The following is a 19,683-nucleotide window of genomic DNA, read 5'->3' on the forward strand; positions in this document are numbered from 1 at the left end:
CTGTAAAGAGAAGAGAAAAGGAAACCACCCTGTCCCACAGCAAAACCTGTACTCAGATAGACATGTCACTTTACAAGTCACTTCACAGTCATGATGCGAGGTAGCGCGTCATTCTCCACGGAGAACATTCACTAAATACCGGGTAAGTGTCTCATTCACACAGCTTGCTGCTTCTTAATTTTCAGAGACTGAAAACCACAAGTAGATGCACTTTTACGTTGCTCATCTTTGGTCTCCTTAGCTGTGTTTTCTGTGATCTATTGTAAACACAACCTAGCATGCCGCTATTGATCTTCTGTTGCCTGTTGGAGACTTTTAGATCTGGGTTCTCTCTTGTGACTCCAGTTCTTTACATGTGAGCTGTGGGGAGGCTGACTGTAAGTTCATGTCCTGTCAAAGGATGTGTAAATCTGACATATGCATGCATGGTTTTCCCCTGTGTTTGCTTTGAGATAGTACTGTGACTGCAAGGAGCTCAAAGATCTGCTAACTATGTCACAACTATGCAAGAGATTTGAGCAACATCAGGGGGAATTTGATTCTTGCACAAGCCAGTTTACTACAAAACCAAATCAATTCTGAAGATAAAAGAGATTTAGACAAGGTCAGCAAGGACATGAAGCAATGCAGAACAGAGTACAATACAACTGACTTAAAGGCCAGTGGGCTCAGGAAAGCACCGCTACATGCATTCCTTCAGCGCGTAATTGAAAATTACACAGTGTACTTGTCAGGTGCGTCACATCAGTGCGTACAGAAAGACATATTTGATATATATTTAAAAGTACAATCTAATAAACAGCTGAAATTAAAGTTAAGGAATTGGAGCTTCACTTGTCGCTGAAATAAAGCAACATTTATTTTACACAGTCTCTGCAAATGAGAACATCCACATGGTACCCCTACGTGTTTGTCTATTACACAACACATGGCACTGCTTTGAATTCATAGAATTACTGACCAAATTAGGTTTTGACTAAACTTGCTTTAAAATTATTTATCACAAAACACATTGTAGAACAGCATATGAATGTACCCGCTAAATGACAATTGACATAAAGCCTGCTGCTAATTACTAATTACGATTACTAATACACCACTATATTTTGTCATAATTATTTTCATTATAATTATCGTTATTATTATTGTTATTATTGTTAGTAGAAGTCAGTGAAAATGAAAAAACAGGGATTAAAATGACCACTGTATAAATGTACAACTACGTATTGAACAGAAATCACTTTAATTGGACAAAAAAATTAAAATTCTGTCACGCAATAAATTTGTGACACTGGCCTAAGCATATTATGTACTATATATGCATTATATAAGAAGTTTGATCAGGCAGTGCAAAATTTTTGAATGCCGTAAATGGCGCAGCAACAAAATCGGGCTACAGTATTGCTGTATGTTCATGTACGCAGACAATAGGCTCCACTCTACTGATGCATGCTTGATTTGCATATAAAATTTTGCTACGCGTTCTCAACACTGTGCTCTCAACATTACAAGTTTTGTAACTGTTACTGACTCTTTTTAAATTAAACACTAAACTGAAACCTTAAACTTAAACCAAATACAGTTAGTCTGAGTGACTTTCTACTTCTGATACTGGAGCTGCTCTACTGTCATTTTCACTCTCAGTGCGATGTGTTGTACCACCTACGTACACACATAACCAAATACATGATAAACATAAAAATTAACATTAGTGACAGATATCTTACAACTAGCTAAAATTACATTAAAATATCAGATTTTTCAAGATACAAACAATAATTCAAAAATTATTTTGAATTATTACTCTTTGGGGCAACATTTTTCTATAGCTTTAATAAATTAAATTGATCAACAATAGAGAGAGACTGAGACACAGCAAAAATGGATGCGTATTTATAAAGAAAATTCCAGTAAGTAGGCATAACTAAACGTCATTTCGTTTCGCATCTACTTTCCATTTACAGTCACCATCGGAGGACTGAATAGGGTTGTGACTGAGCAAGAGAAAAAAAGAAAAAAAATACAGTAAACTCTGTAATAGCTCACAGTACTTGTGACCTCTGCTGCAGAAACCAACCACACACTGTATAATCATAAAAGTTCATTACAGACTTCAGACTGTGTGAAGATGACAACCTCTCAGGCATCCGGTACATACAACTACAGCTTTTTCTTCCATGTATTCTCAACTTTAGATGTATAAATTCCACATATTTGTCTAACATACTTATATATTTACATATCCCACCCCTGCACACTCTTGCATTTGATGTTTATGGTGCCTAAATATTATCTTATTGTTGTTGATGTTCAAACTTTACTCATGTTTACCCATGTGTACAGTCATTAGTCACGGTTTCATATACTGTTACGGCTTTGTGGCTTTAGAGTGTGTATGTGAGCACTGAATATCAAAGCTTTCAGAAAACAGAGTACATTTCCACACATCAACCAGACATTCAGATGCAATATTAGACATGCTGTGATTGAGGAACTTTTTTCTGCAGGTTTCAGATTCTAAAAAAAAAAGAATTTGTGTGCATTCTAAGGTTTGTGAAGTTATACATTTTTGGGTGGGTTATTTGCTTTAAAATAAAAATCTGTGGTGTTCTGCGAAGTAGTTGAAAATCCAATTCCCGGTTACACTAACAACTTGTCCCATTATAAACAACTGATGAAATCTCCTCGGCTACTTTCTGCCCCCTCAATTCTCACTAAAGGTAATGCTGTCTGGAATGGGTGGAAAAAAAACCAGTTCAAACCACAGAGAAACATTTCTTCTGTTAATCACAAGCCAATTCCTGCTGTTGATTTGCAAAATTATTTTCCTACTTGCAGTCTAGCATAGTTAGAAAGGTCACATACCTGGTAACAAACTGGCATACAGATGGAACTAATTTTACCACAGTGTGGGCATAATCTAATAGGATCTCACTTTTGATTTTTTGTTCCTTTGACTTTCTTTTCTCAGACTTTTGACAGTATTTTTGAAAACTTCAGAAATGATCCGAATCAACAACACCCAATATTTCCACTTCCTGCAGCAGGCAGATGCTTTACGCCGCTCAGGGTCATTCTGCGATGCCATCATTTCAGTAAAGAGTCATACGTTCAAGGCTCATCGGCTAGTACTGGCCTGCGCTAGCAGAAGACTGGCACAGCAGCTAGCCCAAGGTGACATAGACAGCCCAGCACACTGCACACTGGAGTATTTCTCACCACGCACGTTCCAGCAGGTCCTGGACTTCACCTACACCCAGGCCCTTGAAGTGCCTGTGGAGGACCTGTATCTGCTGCTGAGAGCTGCTCAGACGCTGGAGATGCAGCCGCTGGAGGACCAGTGCCGGAAACAGCTGGATACCCTCAACGACAAAGCCAGAGAAGAGGACAAAAGAGGAGAAATCACAGATGTCAAAAAAGAAAAAAAAAGTGTAAAGGAGACAGATCAAAAGAAAAAAGAAACTCCAGTTCAAGAGGAGGAAGTCCAAGAGATTTCTTTGACAGGGGAGGAAGCAAGCAACAGCAATGTCACGGAAAACCTTTCAGCCCCTGATTCTGCTAATAACCACAGCAGTTCGCCAACCCCAAGAAAAACGCTCAGACTCTCCCCTTTGTCATCAATACCGCATAGCAGAGACAGTGCTATTACCAGGCCCGCCACCAGCAGTTCCTCTTTCTCTTCTCCCTGGACTTTCTCTACGAACATGTGGAACTCTGTGAACACCCTGAGGTGGATAGCCGAAAACTCTTCAAACCTTATTGCAGCACACCCTCTACAGTCCTCAAGTCAATCCTCTGTAGCATACCCATTCTCTCTCACCTCTCCCCACGTATTCCCCTTACTGGGCCCCCATTTTCAAAACCAAGTTCACAGCTCTGTAATGGGCTACTCAGGCTTTTACCCACGTTACACGCAAAACCTTTATGCAGGATCTACAGGAATGGAAAGCATAGTCAAGCAAGGCCTGTTAAAAAGAAAAAAACCCATGCAAAGAGCATTCAACGGGGATGTTCAAAGTATTGGGCCGAGGTAAGTCAACACTTGGAAGTGATTTTGGAAACTTCTGTTTTTTATTTTCAGTCACTGTCTCCCTATTTTCCTCTCAGAGTCATTTAGAATCCCCTAATTTGCTCAGTTGTTCCCTTGCGAGAGCTACACTACCTGACTCACTGTTGTTTGGGTAGATGTTTGCCTCCTGCACTTTCCAACAAGAGCAGTTTCACCTGTTAACTATTCCCTGCCAGTCCTAGTCAGTCAAACTCTTTTCTGACAAGTCATTATCCTAGTTTTCAGACCAAGAGACAGAAAGATATACACCCAAGTTAATTTTCCAATAAATCTACATATGTTTTTTTGGTTTTGTTTTTTTTTTTTAAATTGAAATCAGTCATATTTTGCTCTACTTTTGAATTAATTTTCCACTGTCCTTTAGTGGTACTAAATAAAGTAGGATTAAAATTAAAAAAATTAAAAATTAAAAAAAACCTTGACTTGGTTTTTGGGTGATTTTCCAGCTTTGTTAAAGTCTATGCATATTTTACAGTGTTCAAAACAGCGTAACTAAACATGCATAGGGGAGCCCCCTAAATTTCTCCCCTGCTTTGCAGAATTCAAGATTTTCCGCCCACTGAAACATAGTTTCAGTGTTTAGACTGGGCGCAGCTGTACCACAAGAAATAGTTCAAAACATTTATGGTTTTTTGAGGAAAAAGTAGCTCTTCTTCAGAGTCATTTGATTTTCTTGCTCCTTCCACTCACCCACTAACATCATGTGAAAGTTAAATGAGCTTTTACCTTGAAAGAGTGCAGTATCCTGTGGTTGGAGATGGAGGGGAAGGAAAGGGTGTTTATGAATGCAATATGTGATAACACATAATGTTGTAAAATATATGCAGACTGACATTTTTTTTTTCATATGATACTTAAAGACTTCTACTTGAGTTACATTTTTCCAGTGAAGAAGCTGCTGTTTGGCACACGGCTATAAAGGTTTTTTGTTTTCTTTTCTTTTTTAGTTGGAACAGGTACTATTAGTTTTCACCACAACTGTTTCACCACAAAATACTTTCTTTTCCACAGTTACCCTCAAGGGCCAAAAGCCAGTGCAGAGAGAGTTAAAGACTGCCGATGCTGCAATACTAGTCTCCTTGGTGATCCAGTTCTGCGGGAGTCAGCCTCCACACCATCAGGTAGCAATATGATTAATGATTATTAAGACAAACAGAACACTTTTTTAAATGATCATAGTACACTCAATATACTATTTTTACTATACAATAGGATCAAGACTAACCCAAAGGCTGTTATTTTGCCTAGAACTGATCAGTTTAACAAGATAGTAAGACAGTTCTTGTCATGACCCCTAACCTCGGCAGACTCATGACACTTAGCTACGCAATGGAAAGTGATAAAGAGAGTTGTGGTTTTGAGAGCATGGTGCAGCAGGAGCAGTAGTGTGGTTACTAGATACAGCTAGATACATGCAGTACAGTATGCACTGCATCTCAACAGTGGTTTGTCCTATGGCAAAAAATCATACACATGGATTTGTCATAACAAATTCTTATAATGTGAATGTAAGTCACTGCAATCACTCAAAAACAAGTTAAACCAAAAGTCTTTGTGTGTGTGTGTGCATAAACATGTGAGTGTACGTGTGCATATGCGTGTATGCTGTGTTAGATCGTTTGCCTTGTACATTCGAGCTGATAATCATGTTTTATCTGCCTCTGCTCAATGGAACATTATGTTCATACCTCAAGAGATTACACCAAAACTTTACTTTTCTAAAGCTTTACAAATGTCTTGCTGTGGGGCAGTAAGCAGTGTAGTAAAGTAGTCTAGAATATATAATTTAATCCAAAATATGTAACAACATAAACAAAAAGAGTATAAGGCATTTAAGCACACTCATTCAGTGCTGCCAGGTGATTTTTCAGTATCCTCTCCTCTTCCTTCACTGACATTATGTTAGTGAATGTTAATAAAGCCACAGGAAATGAAAGCATTATCTGTATATGTTAGGTACTTTAAAGTGAGAACTGAAGAGAAATGTTGGACAGGAAACATGCCGATGATAGGTCTCAATAGGTTGTATAGAGTGGTGAGTGTTCAATTGTTGTGGTTTATTTCTTTCTATTTCCCCTACTACAGTACCACCCCCCCCCCCCCCCCCACCCACCTCGCCCCCACCCCCCACCCCCCACACACGCACCTATACCCCCCACACACACTTATTTCAGCATCCTGTCTATGCTATGAGGCCTAGAAAACCTTAAAAAAAACATATAAGGTACTGAAAGGCTTCAGAGTTGCAACATCAACCTCAAAATCACACCTTTGTAATTTTAAAACAATCACTAAGATACATGACTGCAGACAACACATGTTCATGTGCACAGTGACAGGAAAGTATATACTTCTACAAACTGAATTTGCAACAGGACGCAGACTAAAAATAAACATTTGCCTATGAAAGGTGATTAAAATGTTGTATTTTGTACTTTTTTTTTTCTTTTTCGGTCAAGTCAAGGAGGTCAATGAGAATTTTAACTGAGTGTGACTACTGCTGTCGACTTCAGCACGCAGGATTGAAAAATGGTGCCTCTAAACCACAAATGAACTGTGACTGCAACAGATGTCTGTTTAAAAGGGTGAAAAATGAAAAATGAAAAATGGTTTGCAGAGCCCAAATTGATGACCACAACATTGCAAAACCCAATGATATTCAATTTACAGTACTGAAAAGCAGATAAGCATCACACTGGAGAAGCTGGAACTAGGGATTTAAACAATTAATCAGTTATCAATTAATTTGACAAGTAAAGTTCGGTCAACCAACTAATTGATTAACCTCATCATTGCAGCTTCTGTTCACTTTTTTCTAAGCAACCAGTCATTTTTATGCAAGTGCAAAATTCGTTACTTTTTGATGTGGATGTGTATAAGGTCTGAAGTATGACTAACAATTGTAATGGTGTTTTTGTGAACAGCCAGGCCTCTTTGCCCACCACAAAATTCACACCTTCACCTGGCCCTATCTTGTTGTTTGCACAGGTGAGGCCTGTGCAGGGTGTCAGTTCCGTGGAAGAGATGTGCAGCATGAACCACAATCCAATCGCCAAGACAACAGAGGAGAAAAACCCTACCAATGCCAACACTGCCCCAAAAAGTTCAGCCTGAAACACCAACTTGACACACACCACAGAGTTCACACCGGTAAGCACATTATTCACTACTCTCTATCGATTTTATTCACTCTGATTGTTGAAGAAATCTAAATTTAATTGTTGCACATGTTAGGATCTAAGGCCATTCCTTCTCACAATGATGCCTTATAACCTGTTTTAAATTGTGGGATGTTAGAGCAAAAACAATCACTAAGGGAATTTCAATATTCTATATGTCTCTTTATGTCCAAAATCCAGTTACAAAGTGAAGCCAAATAAAATGAGCCCAAAGCATGTGTGCACTTTGACTTCAAAAAGCCGCGCATGTTAAATTACTAGGAGAGTAGTATTGGTCTGAGGCTGCGTGAGTAAATGGGACTTGTCTATAAAGTCAGACAGATCCGAAACGGGTAAGCTGTTTGCATATTATGGCAAGTTACAGGCAAAAGAGGAGATTTATGACTAATTTTCATTGGCTCTTATTGATGTTTGTTGTTGTACAACAGAAGAGTACTAAGTTCTACTCTTTCTGTTGTTCTTTTTTTCACTATACACTGGAACCGTGCCACTTTTGCACAATTTAGACCATTAACCACAAAGCATGTAAGGTTTGCATTACCGTTAAACATCTTCCAAAGCAGCCTGTTGTATTTAGATTTTTGACAATCTTGCAGGCAGGTTTCCACTCATTTTAATACCATGAAACTCACTTTACAGAAACTTGAAACTTGCAGACTTGAAACTTGCGTGAGATCGAAAATCCATTGAACACAGAGTAAACATCACGCTGTAAAAGCTGCACTATTTCCATATGATAAAGCAATTCACAACTGAATTGCATTGTGCCCTTACAACTGTGTTAGCACGCAAAAGTAAAATTAAATTATTCGACTGTGAGGGATTACTTGCGTCAAGCACTTTTCTATTCATGCGGGAGTGCATGTAATAGAAACCAGTGGCCAAAACATTGCAGTATGTTTAAAAATGTGAAGCATCAAGAATGTGAAGATAGTTTGTTGCAAAACCACATCTAAAACCACAGAAGTGGTGCTACAAAATAGGCCTGCTTACAAAATAGGAATAGAAGAAAAAGATCGAAATAGCGGCCCAGCAATTACAATGAACTCTCAAAAACAAGTATTTTTAAGAGCAATCGTGATATTTCCAGTTACCTAAAACCTAAATATTAGTTTGTCCTAAAGCTGAAAAATGCAAACCTTACATATAGAGAGATAAATGTTCAAAACCTGTTGATTCAAAAGATTATAAAGAGTGTGGTCTAGGCCTGCTCTATGTGAAAAGTGCCTTGAGACAACTTCTGTTGTGATTCAGCATTATATAAATATAATTGACTTGACTTAATAAAACATACATGTAAATTATGCATAACATTTTCAATGAAGAGCAGAATGAGCTGCACAAAAATGTCCCAATTTAGCTGACTTTACTCTAAATTAAGCAATTAATAGGAAAGAAATGAGACTAGATAAACTGCATTCAAATAATATAGCAGAGTGTATATATAATCAACAAATGGCAGAACAGTCAGTGAACACACTTTTAACTCCTAACGGTATGAGACTCTCTCTCAAGTGAGCACCCCTCCAATGCCTTCCTTCCTGTGCCCCCCTCCTCTGTCTGCTTCAAGGGGAGAAACCTTTCGAGTGTCGTCTCTGTGGTCAGCGCTCAAGGGACTACTCAGCAATGATCAAGCACCTGCGGACTCATGGCGGTGCTGCGCCCTACCAGTGTACCGTGTGCCTGGAGTTCTGCAACAGCCTGGTCGCCATGCAAAGGCACATCAAGAGTCACGCAGTGCAGGACTTTCCCCCAGACTGGAGCATCAACAGCACCTACCTGTACACCTCCCACATTTGAGCCATGCTTAACAACATGGACACATCCATCTAGACAAAGTTCTCATAGGTGTAGCTTTAGATTGTGCCTCTCATGTATTATTATTACATTTGAGTCACAGAGCTGATGTTTGACCAAAAAAAAAAAAAAAACCAGAAGGTTCTTTAACAACACTTACCCGTTTTGAAGTCATAATAATACCTAAGAGGTACAAACTAGGGCTGTCATGTATAGCAATAACGTCCATGCAAACTGTGACTGTTCTGTATTCACACTTACAACAGCAGAACAGAGAATTGCAGCACTAATTTCCAATGACATGTCAGAAAATGTATTGAAGGTGTTTAACTAATTTCCCATTAGGTCATGTACGTGCATTAAAGCCACATCAACAGCTCATCCTCAATGAATGACGCAGGCATCTTCCCTCTTACTTTCATAATCATTGGACCGATTGTGTGAACTTTGTAAGTTTGACCCAGGTTTATAGCGCCCTCATGAGGGCAACCACTGTAACAATCAGTCTTTTTCTGTAATAGTGCTTAAACAGCAACACTATCAGAATGGGACTAGTGGCTGAGATGTCACACTTGAAGCTGGACAAAAGAGATTTTTTTATTCATTGCTTGAGCATTTGAACAGTCAACATTTAGTGAATACGTCATAGTAAGTATGTACACAGGATTTTCCTCACTAAATCTGAGTGAGGAAAATCCTGTGTACATACTTACTATGACATATTCCCTTCAAAAGTGTCTAGTTCTTCCTTTAAAATAGTGACTAAAGTCTTTAGTTATTTTACTCTCAGAGAAAAGCAATATGAGAAGGGTAAGAGTTATCAGAGAGGGGTAAGAGTCATCAGCAGTGACTCCGTCAAATTCCAATATGGTGAAATTACAAAGTGCTGTTACAGCTATAAATTTATACTGGTAAGCAGGAATGTTGTGGGCAGCAAAAAATGCAAATGGAGAGCTCTGCTTACATTCAGATAACTTGAGGTCATCTGTCTAGCCCCCAAAAAGCAAGAGTCTGTCATTTTCTCATTGTTTTATTCTTCCATTAGTGAATTTTCTGTTTTGTCCCTCAGTGACTTCCTATAAGACATGGACATAACATAGCAAATGTGTCTCAAAAGTAAATACCAAGTGGTATTTAGCTGCTGCCATACCTCTGGAAAAGATCCAAAAAGGTTATGACTGTGAAGCTATCCCAGCAGTCCTCATATGTATGTAGGCCTATTTAGTGTGCATGGTTATTCATGTAACATGCCCAATGCTTCCTTCCAGTGAAGGAGCTTTCAGACTTGTTTCCACTGAAAGCTATTTGTTGATTTGTACAGCATTATCTGAAGGTGTATGGGGTAGGAAAGTAAATAAATCAATGTTTAACTCATCTTTCATATATAAGCTTTACTGAACCAATGTGCCATCAATGAATATGTTTTAGACTCCTAATGTCCCAAATAAACAAGGTTACGCACAGCAGCTACCTTGGCAATTTCTAGTAATTTGTACATATAATAAAAGACATGTAAATGTTAAAGGAAGTGGTGGGGGAACAGAGGGCAGCTGACCTATCTTTCCTTTTTCTTATTAATTTTAGTGTCAAAGCTTCAAAAAAAATTAATAACAAAATTTTTTTAGCCATTTGGACATTAAGAGATTCTTTAATGATTACATCCTTTACATCCTGTCCAAATATTCTACACGATACTATTAATAATAATTAACCACACTGTCAAATAACTAATTGTGACAGTGTGGAGAAGATAAAGTCACTGTTTTTTTTTCTCAGAGTTTTGTCAGAGTATGCAGATTTAAATGAAAACATTTTTTCTTTCTTATGTATACAGACATATTGATATCCTTCAAAAACCCTTTTCAGTGCACTGCCCCAGTGGCTAATGTAATAGTGTGATCATTGTTTGTTTGTAAATATGAATTGTATGAGAAATAAATACACATGGTTTCTGATTTTTGTGTCTATACATGTACAGTACATGGCATCTCACAGAGACAGTTAACCCTCATTGATAGATTATCCATATCAACAGTGATGCAGAACCTTCAATGACTTAAAAGGCCTTTTCAGAGCAGACATTTTGACTAGTTGTACAGGAAAAGCACAGCTGTCATTAATAACTTTTACAATGGCTCTGTTCCATTTAAGAGTCCCTGCTAACCCACGGTAGTGTGCACAAATGCCAGGATGCTGAAACCAATCTTAGCATGTCCGGCTAACTTAGCTAAATAGCAACAGTAGAAACTCAGATTTTTTTCCAAGTCCAGGGAGCACAACATCAACTAACTACATTAGTTTGTGGGGCTAAGTGTTACCTTCATAAAATGCCCAGTTTGTGACTGTGTTTAAGCTAGCCCTGAATGTTACCGGTTTATGCTAATGTTAGCAGCTCTTACATTACATTAAGGATAATATTAACCAAGATAGGACTATGTTTACCAAATACACTGGTTAGTCCTCATCCTAAGCCCTTTTCTCTTGTAGCAATAAAAGTGAAAAGATGCAGTTTGAAAATACAGAATACATGTAAGCTAAGCAACCAAATAGGGCTACATTAGAATAAACAATCTAATCTCAATTTTTTTTCTTCATCAGCTGGTAGAGATGCTAACTTTTTGCCTGAATGCATGGAGAAGAACATACAGGAATCCCTGGTCGCTGGGATAATTTGGCCATCCTCTTCACCTCTAGGAGCACTTTTTTTTTTTTTTGAGAAAAAGACTCGCAGACTCTGCCAAGTATCCACTTCCCCTGCTTACATCTACCGTTGAAACCCTCCATGGAGCCATGATATTCACTAAACTGGACCTCCACAATCCTTTTCGGGATTTGGGAGGGGGATGAATAGAAAACAGTCTTCAGGGCACCTCTGGGGCGTTTTGAGTACTTAGTCATGTCCAAGCTGTGTTCCAGGCGCTAGTAAATGACGTTCTTCAGGACTTTTTGAACAGACAGATTTTTGTCTATCTGGATGTCATTCTCATTTTTTCCAAGAACATATTAGACCATGTACATCATGTGCTCTTGAGACTTTTGAAGAACAGGCTATTTGTAAAAGCTGAGAACTGCAAGTTCCATAATTCCTCAGAGAGTTTCTTGGGGTTTGTGAAAGGTCCAGGCAGTGGTTGAGTGAGCCATTCCGACCATACCGACAAACAGAAAGCAGCTACAGAGATTCCTGAGTTTTGCAAACTTTTATAGAAAGTTCATACGTGACTACAGTTCAAAGAATTGTTTACCACGGCATCAGTGCTGATCCAACCTGATCTGAAACAGCAGTTCATTGTAAAGGTGGACACTGGTGTGGGAGCTGGCCTCTCCCAGTGCTCTGGCCCAAACCTGAGACACCAATCATGTGCCTTTTTCTCTCCTAAACTCACACCTACAGAGAGGAATTATAATCCAAACTGGTCATCACTCCTCCTTCCTCCAGCCTGCACTTAAGTCTAATTCAGCTCTCCATTCTTCACCAGTTCGCCAGCTTAACCACCCAGTAGCTACGTCAGTCGCTAAATATTGAGTTCAGTCTCTATGCTCAAGTCACGTTTTTTGCTTCTACATAGACGCTCACCCTGATCTTTGTTTTCTATCTCATGACCACCTGAACCCTGCCAACTGTATCATATCAAGCCACTCGCCGCAGAACACTGAATCCATCCTCACGCCCTGGAGCCACCAAACCACACCAGCCCCTCTCTGATATCCCCAGGAACCAGATTGTCCTTCCTCACTCACCTGCCTGCCCACTCGCCTGCCTGCCCCCTCGCTCATAGACTTAGAATGAAATTCCTTGTAATAAATTCCCGTGAAGTCTGACACCTATCCAGTCACTGCGTTCAGCATTTGGGTCCTACTAGTGTTTGTAGCCCCTAACATAACAGGGACATGTAGGTTTAGCCAGTCTTTTAACACACCAATTGCATAGTTAACAAAACCCCCTTCACACACATTTATCATTTTAAAACACATCAGCTGGAAACATGAAAAAGTCAACTGGAGAAGGTGTTTTCAAACTCACCCAGCCAGCTATAGCTAACAAATCTGCCAGTAACAGTTGTCATTTAAGTGGGGAAATTTACAGTTACTGGCTAGAAATAAGGAGCCTCTTTTTCTTCAGTCAAGAATCCAATTAAGAACCTGTCATTTCAAAAGTTATGAAGAATTTGGAGTGGTAAATCTGCTAGCTTTATTGTTGTAAACTGCATATGCAGTGCAAGATTGAAAAGTTTGACAGGTGTAGCAATGGTATTTTGGGGCAATGTTTAGCAAACAATTCAAATGTTGTGAATTCATTATTTACACCTTTGTGGCATTTCCTGCTGTTATATGTCTATATGTCCTGTATTTAAAAGGGCTATTCCTAAGTATATAAATATTACATATCTAAGTAGTATAATATTTATACTACTTAGATATGTAATAATACTTATATACCTAGGTATATAAATATTATTACATATCTAAGTAGTATAAAAAGTCTTTTATCTGCTGCTGTTATGGTGAGATTTTGTCTTTGCTTCCCTCACTTTGACTGCCTTCAGATGCTCTCTCCTCCTGAATGTTATCAATAGTGAATCCTCCATGAGATGGTTGCTTGTCTTTGTCCTCCTCTGAAACTCCCTCTACCCATGTTCCCCAGTCTCTGTTGACTTCTGAGCCTTGGAGTTTGCAGTCCGCAAGAACCATTAACTGATGCGCCTGGCTGGCGCTGCAGTTAGGCAGTGGTACCTTGTAGGTGGTGTGGAACCGACGCAGATCGACTCTGAACGAGCCCTTCTCCAGCATCAAGCAGGGTTCAAAGCGAGCGCCCCACTCAATCTCTGTTTCAATATAGGATGTTTTGGCTTGGCACATCATGCCTATGCATAAAAGGGTGAGACAGAAATGGCTGTTAGTGTTGATTCAGTCAAACAGTGTTAAATGCATCACAGTTTTAAATGTGAAGTACACATTATTTTCCACATGATGATGCTGTGTCTTTTCACACTTGTAACAGTCAAGATTGCTGTTTAGGGTAATGAACACCATAGGACTTTTTCACAGCAGAAATTTTGACTTGACGTAGTGGGAAAAGCACAGATGCTACTAATAACATGAACAATGGCTTCATTCTATTTAAATGGCTCAGTAAGGCATGGCAGTGTGAAACTGAGGCAGCTAAATGGTTATAATGTCCTTTTTTTGAGACTGAGAAAGCTGGTGTTAATCTGTGTGTTATGATCAGCCCTAGGGTGGCTGTTTTACACCATTTTTGGAGTGGTCAAACTCCTTCTAGACTTTCTTGTATTTCTGTTTAACTATGATTTGAACTTTTGAGTAAACTTTTATGAATTGTGTTTGGACTAGTCATTGTGATCCAGCCTTGGGTAAGTTTTGAGTTCTTTTGGGTTTTGTGAAATTCATTGTCTGTTAAAGACTCTTGTTTGGTTTCTTGGACTTCCTATTTGAGTTTAATGTCAAGGTTTCCTTGAATTTTGTTGGTATTGTTTGTGTATGCTTTGGGTTCTGCTACTTGTTTCTGTTCCTGTTTGAGTCTCCATTTCCTGTTTTATTTTGAAGCCTGAACCCTGAGCCCTCGAGTATCAGTCACCTGCCCACTCACTCTTTGTCTAGTTTTCTGTCTTTGTGATTGTCTGCCCTGCCCTAATGTAATTCATTCATTCATCTTCTATGCCACTTGATCCATCAGGGTCGCGGGAGCCTATCCCAGGTGACTAAGGGGCGAAAGGTGGGGTACACCCTGGACTGGTCGCCAGTCCAGCGCAGGGCCAACACACAAAGACAGACAACCACACAAGCACACACTCACACTGCCCCGCACCTTGGGGCAATGTAGAGTAGCCAGTTAACCTAATGTGCATGTTTTTGGGATTATGGGAGGAAGCCGGAGTACCCGGAGAAAACCCACGCAGGCACAGGGAGAACATGCAAACTCCACACAGAAGAGCCCAGACCAGGGTTCAAACCTGGAACCCTCCTGCTGTGAACCCTCTTCAGGGCTAACCACTGCACCACCATGGTAATGTAATTCACCCCTGTAATTTTTAGTCTTGTTGTTGGCTTGTCTTCTTGTCAGTCTGTCTGTGTCCTAGCCCATGTTTGTTCCTGCTGTTTTTGTCCTTCTTAGTGACTGCGTTTGTCCCTGTGTTCCTGAGCTCCTGTCTGTACTCCTGGATGTTTAGCTGTGACTGGAGTTAGTATATTCTTGAAGTTTTTCTATTGTGGATAATTTTTAGTTTTGTAAGTTCTGTTTCCTGGTCCTGGACTTTATGCTGAGATTTTGTGTTTAAGGGTGTTATTTCTGCATTTGCATCCTCGCCCTCAGTTTTCTTGGCCACAGAAGTGAAGATGACTGGATTTTTCCTCCCTCCACCCAAAACTTACATCTGTATTCTAAATGAGCTGTGGAGAGAATTCTTAACTTTCGGTATCACTGTCTGGTTGGAAGTCTTACTGCAGAGGAGAAAAGGCAGCTGAATGGTGTAGTGCCTACAGCAGCCAGAATCAGGGGACAAGGGGCGATATCTTTGTCTGAAATCTATGAGACCAATACCAAATATGAGATTAAAGAGAAAAGGACTCAAGATTTCAACAGATCCAGCCCATCCAGCAAACTGCTTCTTTAGTTCTCTGTCCTCTCACAGAAGACTGAGGAGCATTAGGACTAGAACAACCAGATTCCAGACCAGCACATATCCCAGCTCTGTCTTCACACGGTTCCCATTTTTGGGGCCATTTTATGTGCACCCAAGAAACAATGCATTGCTCTGTTTTGCACATTATCACTTTCTGTTTGTCTATAACAACCCTTGATCCCTGCAGCACAATCCACAATTGGACTGAATATAGAAGATATTATATTATAATTGGAAGATATATACAGCTGTGTGAGTTTTTTGTAACCAACTTTCCAAATATGATGATGCATAATCTTTATGGTCAGTCTTTAGTCATAACCAGAAGTTTTGCAAAATGTTTTTTCACTTCACTTTGGGAATTCCATCTTCCCTCTTTTTTTAAAACTGCATGGTCATTGCATTAGATTGTTGTTTTTTCAGCTGTTCCTGTTAGAGTAAGTCATGATGCCAAAAGCACATCACATTATTAGAATTTAAAAGTAGATTGACTTTAATTTAATCCCACATCAGTAACTAAACAGTTTATCCACTGCTAGTATACCTGCAAGCAGTTTGCTCCAGAGCAGACGGGTGCAGGGAGCTTTTTCTTTTCACACGTTCTTTTGTGGGTTTTTTATTGCTAATGTTTCCCTAAAGCTTTTCTCCTCATTTTGCAGTAGAGTTTGAGCACCACATGTAACACACCCTTTCTTCCAGCAAACTGAATACACACTTTTTTTCTGACTAATATCTACCCACACATGCATTTAACACTGACCTTTATCTAACCTTTTCCCAAACAGTTGTCAGAAATGTTTATTTGGGAAATTTGTGAAGAATAAACACTTTGGGTTTTGAAACTACTCATTTGTTTACAGCATTCTTGTGCGATAAATGGAGTGTACAACAACACTGCTGTGTTCTGTGCTTTGCTGTACTTTTCAGGGCCATGCAAACCCACAGGCTGCCCGGACCAGTCATTGTCAAAACAGGATACTGTCAAGTGAAGTGAGGTGAGTGAAGAACATTTCATTTCCTGTGCTTTTCAGTACTTTTCCTGCTTTTATCTTTTACTGTAGACATTCCCACACAAAATACTGACTATCCTCACTGTTCTGAGGGTTGGCCAACTTTCTCCTCTCAAAAAATGTTGATGTATAAATGTAAATCAGCAGTAAAGTTGTTTATTTTTCACAAGTAATAGATGTAAAACCCCTCCCCTTTGCTCAAGACCTATGAGATTTTTGTTTCCATGTGCAACAGTGTGGGTGGCTCCCTCACAACTCTGAAAATCACAAGGGAAAATATTCTGGTTTACTGTTGCAACTGGGCCATTGAAAATAACACAAATTGTGTTAAGAAAACTTACTCACTGCTTCTGGGTCCCTTTTTAACTACCGCTCTTGTTAATTACTCACCTGTGGCCTCAACAATTCCTTCCAGGATAACGATTATCTCAAACTGTTGTCGTCTAAGCTGCTCAGGGCCCAGCTCCCAGAGGGGACTATTACAGTCAATGTTGTGCTGAATGACTTGTGGCTCCACCAGGAAGAGTCGGTCTGATCCAGTTTCATAACCAAGGTCGATCTCTGTCTGCTCAAGTGGCAAGAACTCACCCTCAGCTGTTTGCCGAGACTTGATTAACTTAGCACGGACCTTGGCATCCACCATGTGGCTCTCTCTCAGGTCCCCCAGACGGAACATCAAACATAACTGGTCATCACGGTTGGCGATAACGCAAGTGCGACTGAAGAGAAGTGTCTCAGCTCTCTTTTTAGGCCGGGATATTTTGACAAACATGCAGCCCACCATGAGTGCATCTATCATGGACCCAACAATACACTGCATCATGACCAGCAGTACACCCTCATAGCAGGTTGGAGACACGGTGCGTGATCCATAACCAATGGTGCGCTGCGTCTCCACTGAGAACAGTAGAGCTGAGATGAAGCCATCTACACCTAAATAGCAGGGCCTTTGTTCTATGAGATGCTCTTCAGGGGTACTGACAGGTTGCTCTTGTCCTAGGTCACCCCGAAAGTTTGCATTCAAGAAGTAGAGCCCAGCAAACAGGAACCAGGTGATGATGTAGCACATCATGAAAACAAATAGAAACCAGCGGTACTGAAGGTCCACAAACGAGGTAAAGATGTCAGACAGGAAGCGACCCCTCTCGGATATGTGACACAGGTTCACACGGCACTTTCCATCCTTGGAGACATAGCGAAGTTGCTCTCTGGTTTCTGGAGGAAGGGTAGGGGTTTGGGTACACTGACTGTCCAGGAGTTTACTCCGGGCCTTAGCCAGCTTCTCCATCTCTTTAGCAGGGCTTGATATGTTGCTGTGTGCTGGTGAAAGCTGGATGCTGGGAAGAGGACTGTTGCTGATGACACGACAGGGACTGGTACTGCCCATGTTAGGCACACTGAGGGCATGGCGAGGATAGCGTGAAACAGTTTTGGTCTCTCTGAGTGAGCAGCGACGCAAGAATGTATCTGTATCTGTGACACCAGGGGTGGATGGTGGAAGTAAGCAAATGTTTCCCCGATAAGGAATATCCGTTGTACTTTTATGGCGCCTCTTGGCTGTTGCAAGCTCAGGAACTGTCCCTGGCATGATGTCCGGAAAAGGAGGGGAACAGCCTGTGCCTGTCTGGGAGAAAGCAAAAAACTGAAAGTTAAACTCTCATCCCACACACTGCTGAAGGCTATTTGAGGGCATTCAAGTTCATGGAGTATTGTAATACAGTATTTCTTTTAGTTTTAAGTTTAATTCTGATCAGTTAGTGGCAAATTCCAGACACAAAACAACAGGAGCAAAATTTGATTAAGACTGTTTTGTCAGCTGCTGTTTCTGAGGTCAACAAGGACAACAGCTTAGGAAATCCAGGACACAAGTTGGACCACATGTAAAAATGCATTTATTTGTCACAAATATCTCAGACTCCATTCTTGCCACAGTTCCCTGGCAAGTTGCACAGACATTCTTGGCAAAGAGAACAATTTGGCACAACATATTCTCAATTCTGCAGAAATATTCAGCATGAAAAAATAAATATGCTGGGAAAAGTCAGCTCACCCCCTTACATTTATTACGTAGCTCTCATTCTGAATTTTCTCCCCTGAAGGTGTGGAATAGACAACCATGATAGATTTTGTTTGACTGGGCATAGATGTTCGCCGTCCTCTTGTCCCATCCTCGGTGGTCCCTGGAGGTCCCATGGCTCCTATACTCACTGTTGTCCCAATGGCTCCAAGGGATCCTCTGGTCTCAATGTGATAGTCTCTTCTCACACCAGGGCACAATATAGATGTGCAAAGGCATTAACTCTAGCTGCAGAGCTTGTGTATGATTATTTGGATTTCCAGGTTCCTCCACTGATTTAAGACCTGAGGATTTAGAGAAGATTGTCACACGGGATTTGGATCTTCAAAATAGCCACATGGAGGAGCATAATATAGCTCATTTAAAATACTTGGACTGCAACCTTTTCTTTGAAAAGAAAAGCTGATTCTAGGAAAAAAGCAAACCCAAAAACTAGATGGACTAACCTGGGGGAGGTTCTGATGCATTCCATCATTCCACACAGCTGAAAGACACTAAATACTTTAAGGCAGAATGTTTAGCGCTGTAGACCTTAAGTGACATTGGAGCAGCCAACACGGTGGGACAAAGCTTTAGGAAGATATACTCTCCAGCTGGAGATTAGCTCCATCATCCTGCTGTGTCATCAGTAATGCCACAGGATCCTGCAGAGTAGCGTCTGTGGCTCTTCTCTCACAGAATACCCACACAGAGCAGGGCAGTGATCCAAACCTACTAATCTTGGACAGCGTGTACTGGAAATAACCTTTATTTATCACTTAACAGGTTAAAAAGGAACGCTATGTTCATGGAACATGTTATTCATTACAATACAACATATTAAATAAGGTTTGAAAAAACCTACTGAAAGCTTGAGTTTCCTTAAATAAGTCAGTACTAGGTCTACTCATAAGTCTTCCTAGTTCTCTCAGGA

General features: G+C 40.1%; 2 protein-coding genes across 2 annotated transcripts; one reads left to right on the forward strand and one right to left on the reverse strand.

Moving 5' to 3' along the window:
* Positions 1-51: 51 nt before the first annotated feature.
* Positions 52-11,000, forward strand: zbtb32 (zinc finger and BTB domain containing 32). The gene is made up of 5 exons (XM_041043830.1): positions 52-142; positions 2,972-4,030; positions 5,081-5,190; positions 7,058-7,219; positions 8,819-11,000. Exons 2-5 carry the CDS (start codon positions 3,003-3,005, stop codon positions 9,046-9,048), a joined length of 1,530 nt encoding a protein of 509 aa, XP_040899764.1. The 5' UTR covers positions 52-142; positions 2,972-3,002; the 3' UTR covers positions 9,049-11,000.
* On the reverse strand, positions 10,967-19,683 carry LOC121185585 (G protein-activated inward rectifier potassium channel 3-like). The gene is made up of 4 exons (XM_041043822.1): positions 19,217-19,683; positions 18,752-19,054; positions 17,084-18,317; positions 10,967-13,907 (listed from the first exon to the last, which is right to left on the reverse strand). Exons 2-4 carry the CDS (start codon positions 18,884-18,886, stop codon positions 13,543-13,545), a joined length of 1,734 nt encoding a protein of 577 aa, XP_040899756.1. The 5' UTR covers positions 18,887-19,054; positions 19,217-19,683; the 3' UTR covers positions 10,967-13,542.

The sequence above is a fragment of the Toxotes jaculatrix genome, chromosome 8 (genome assembly GCF_017976425.1).
Source record: "Toxotes jaculatrix isolate fToxJac2 chromosome 8, fToxJac2.pri, whole genome shotgun sequence".
Classification (NCBI taxonomy): Eukaryota; Metazoa; Chordata; class Actinopteri; family Toxotidae; genus Toxotes; species Toxotes jaculatrix.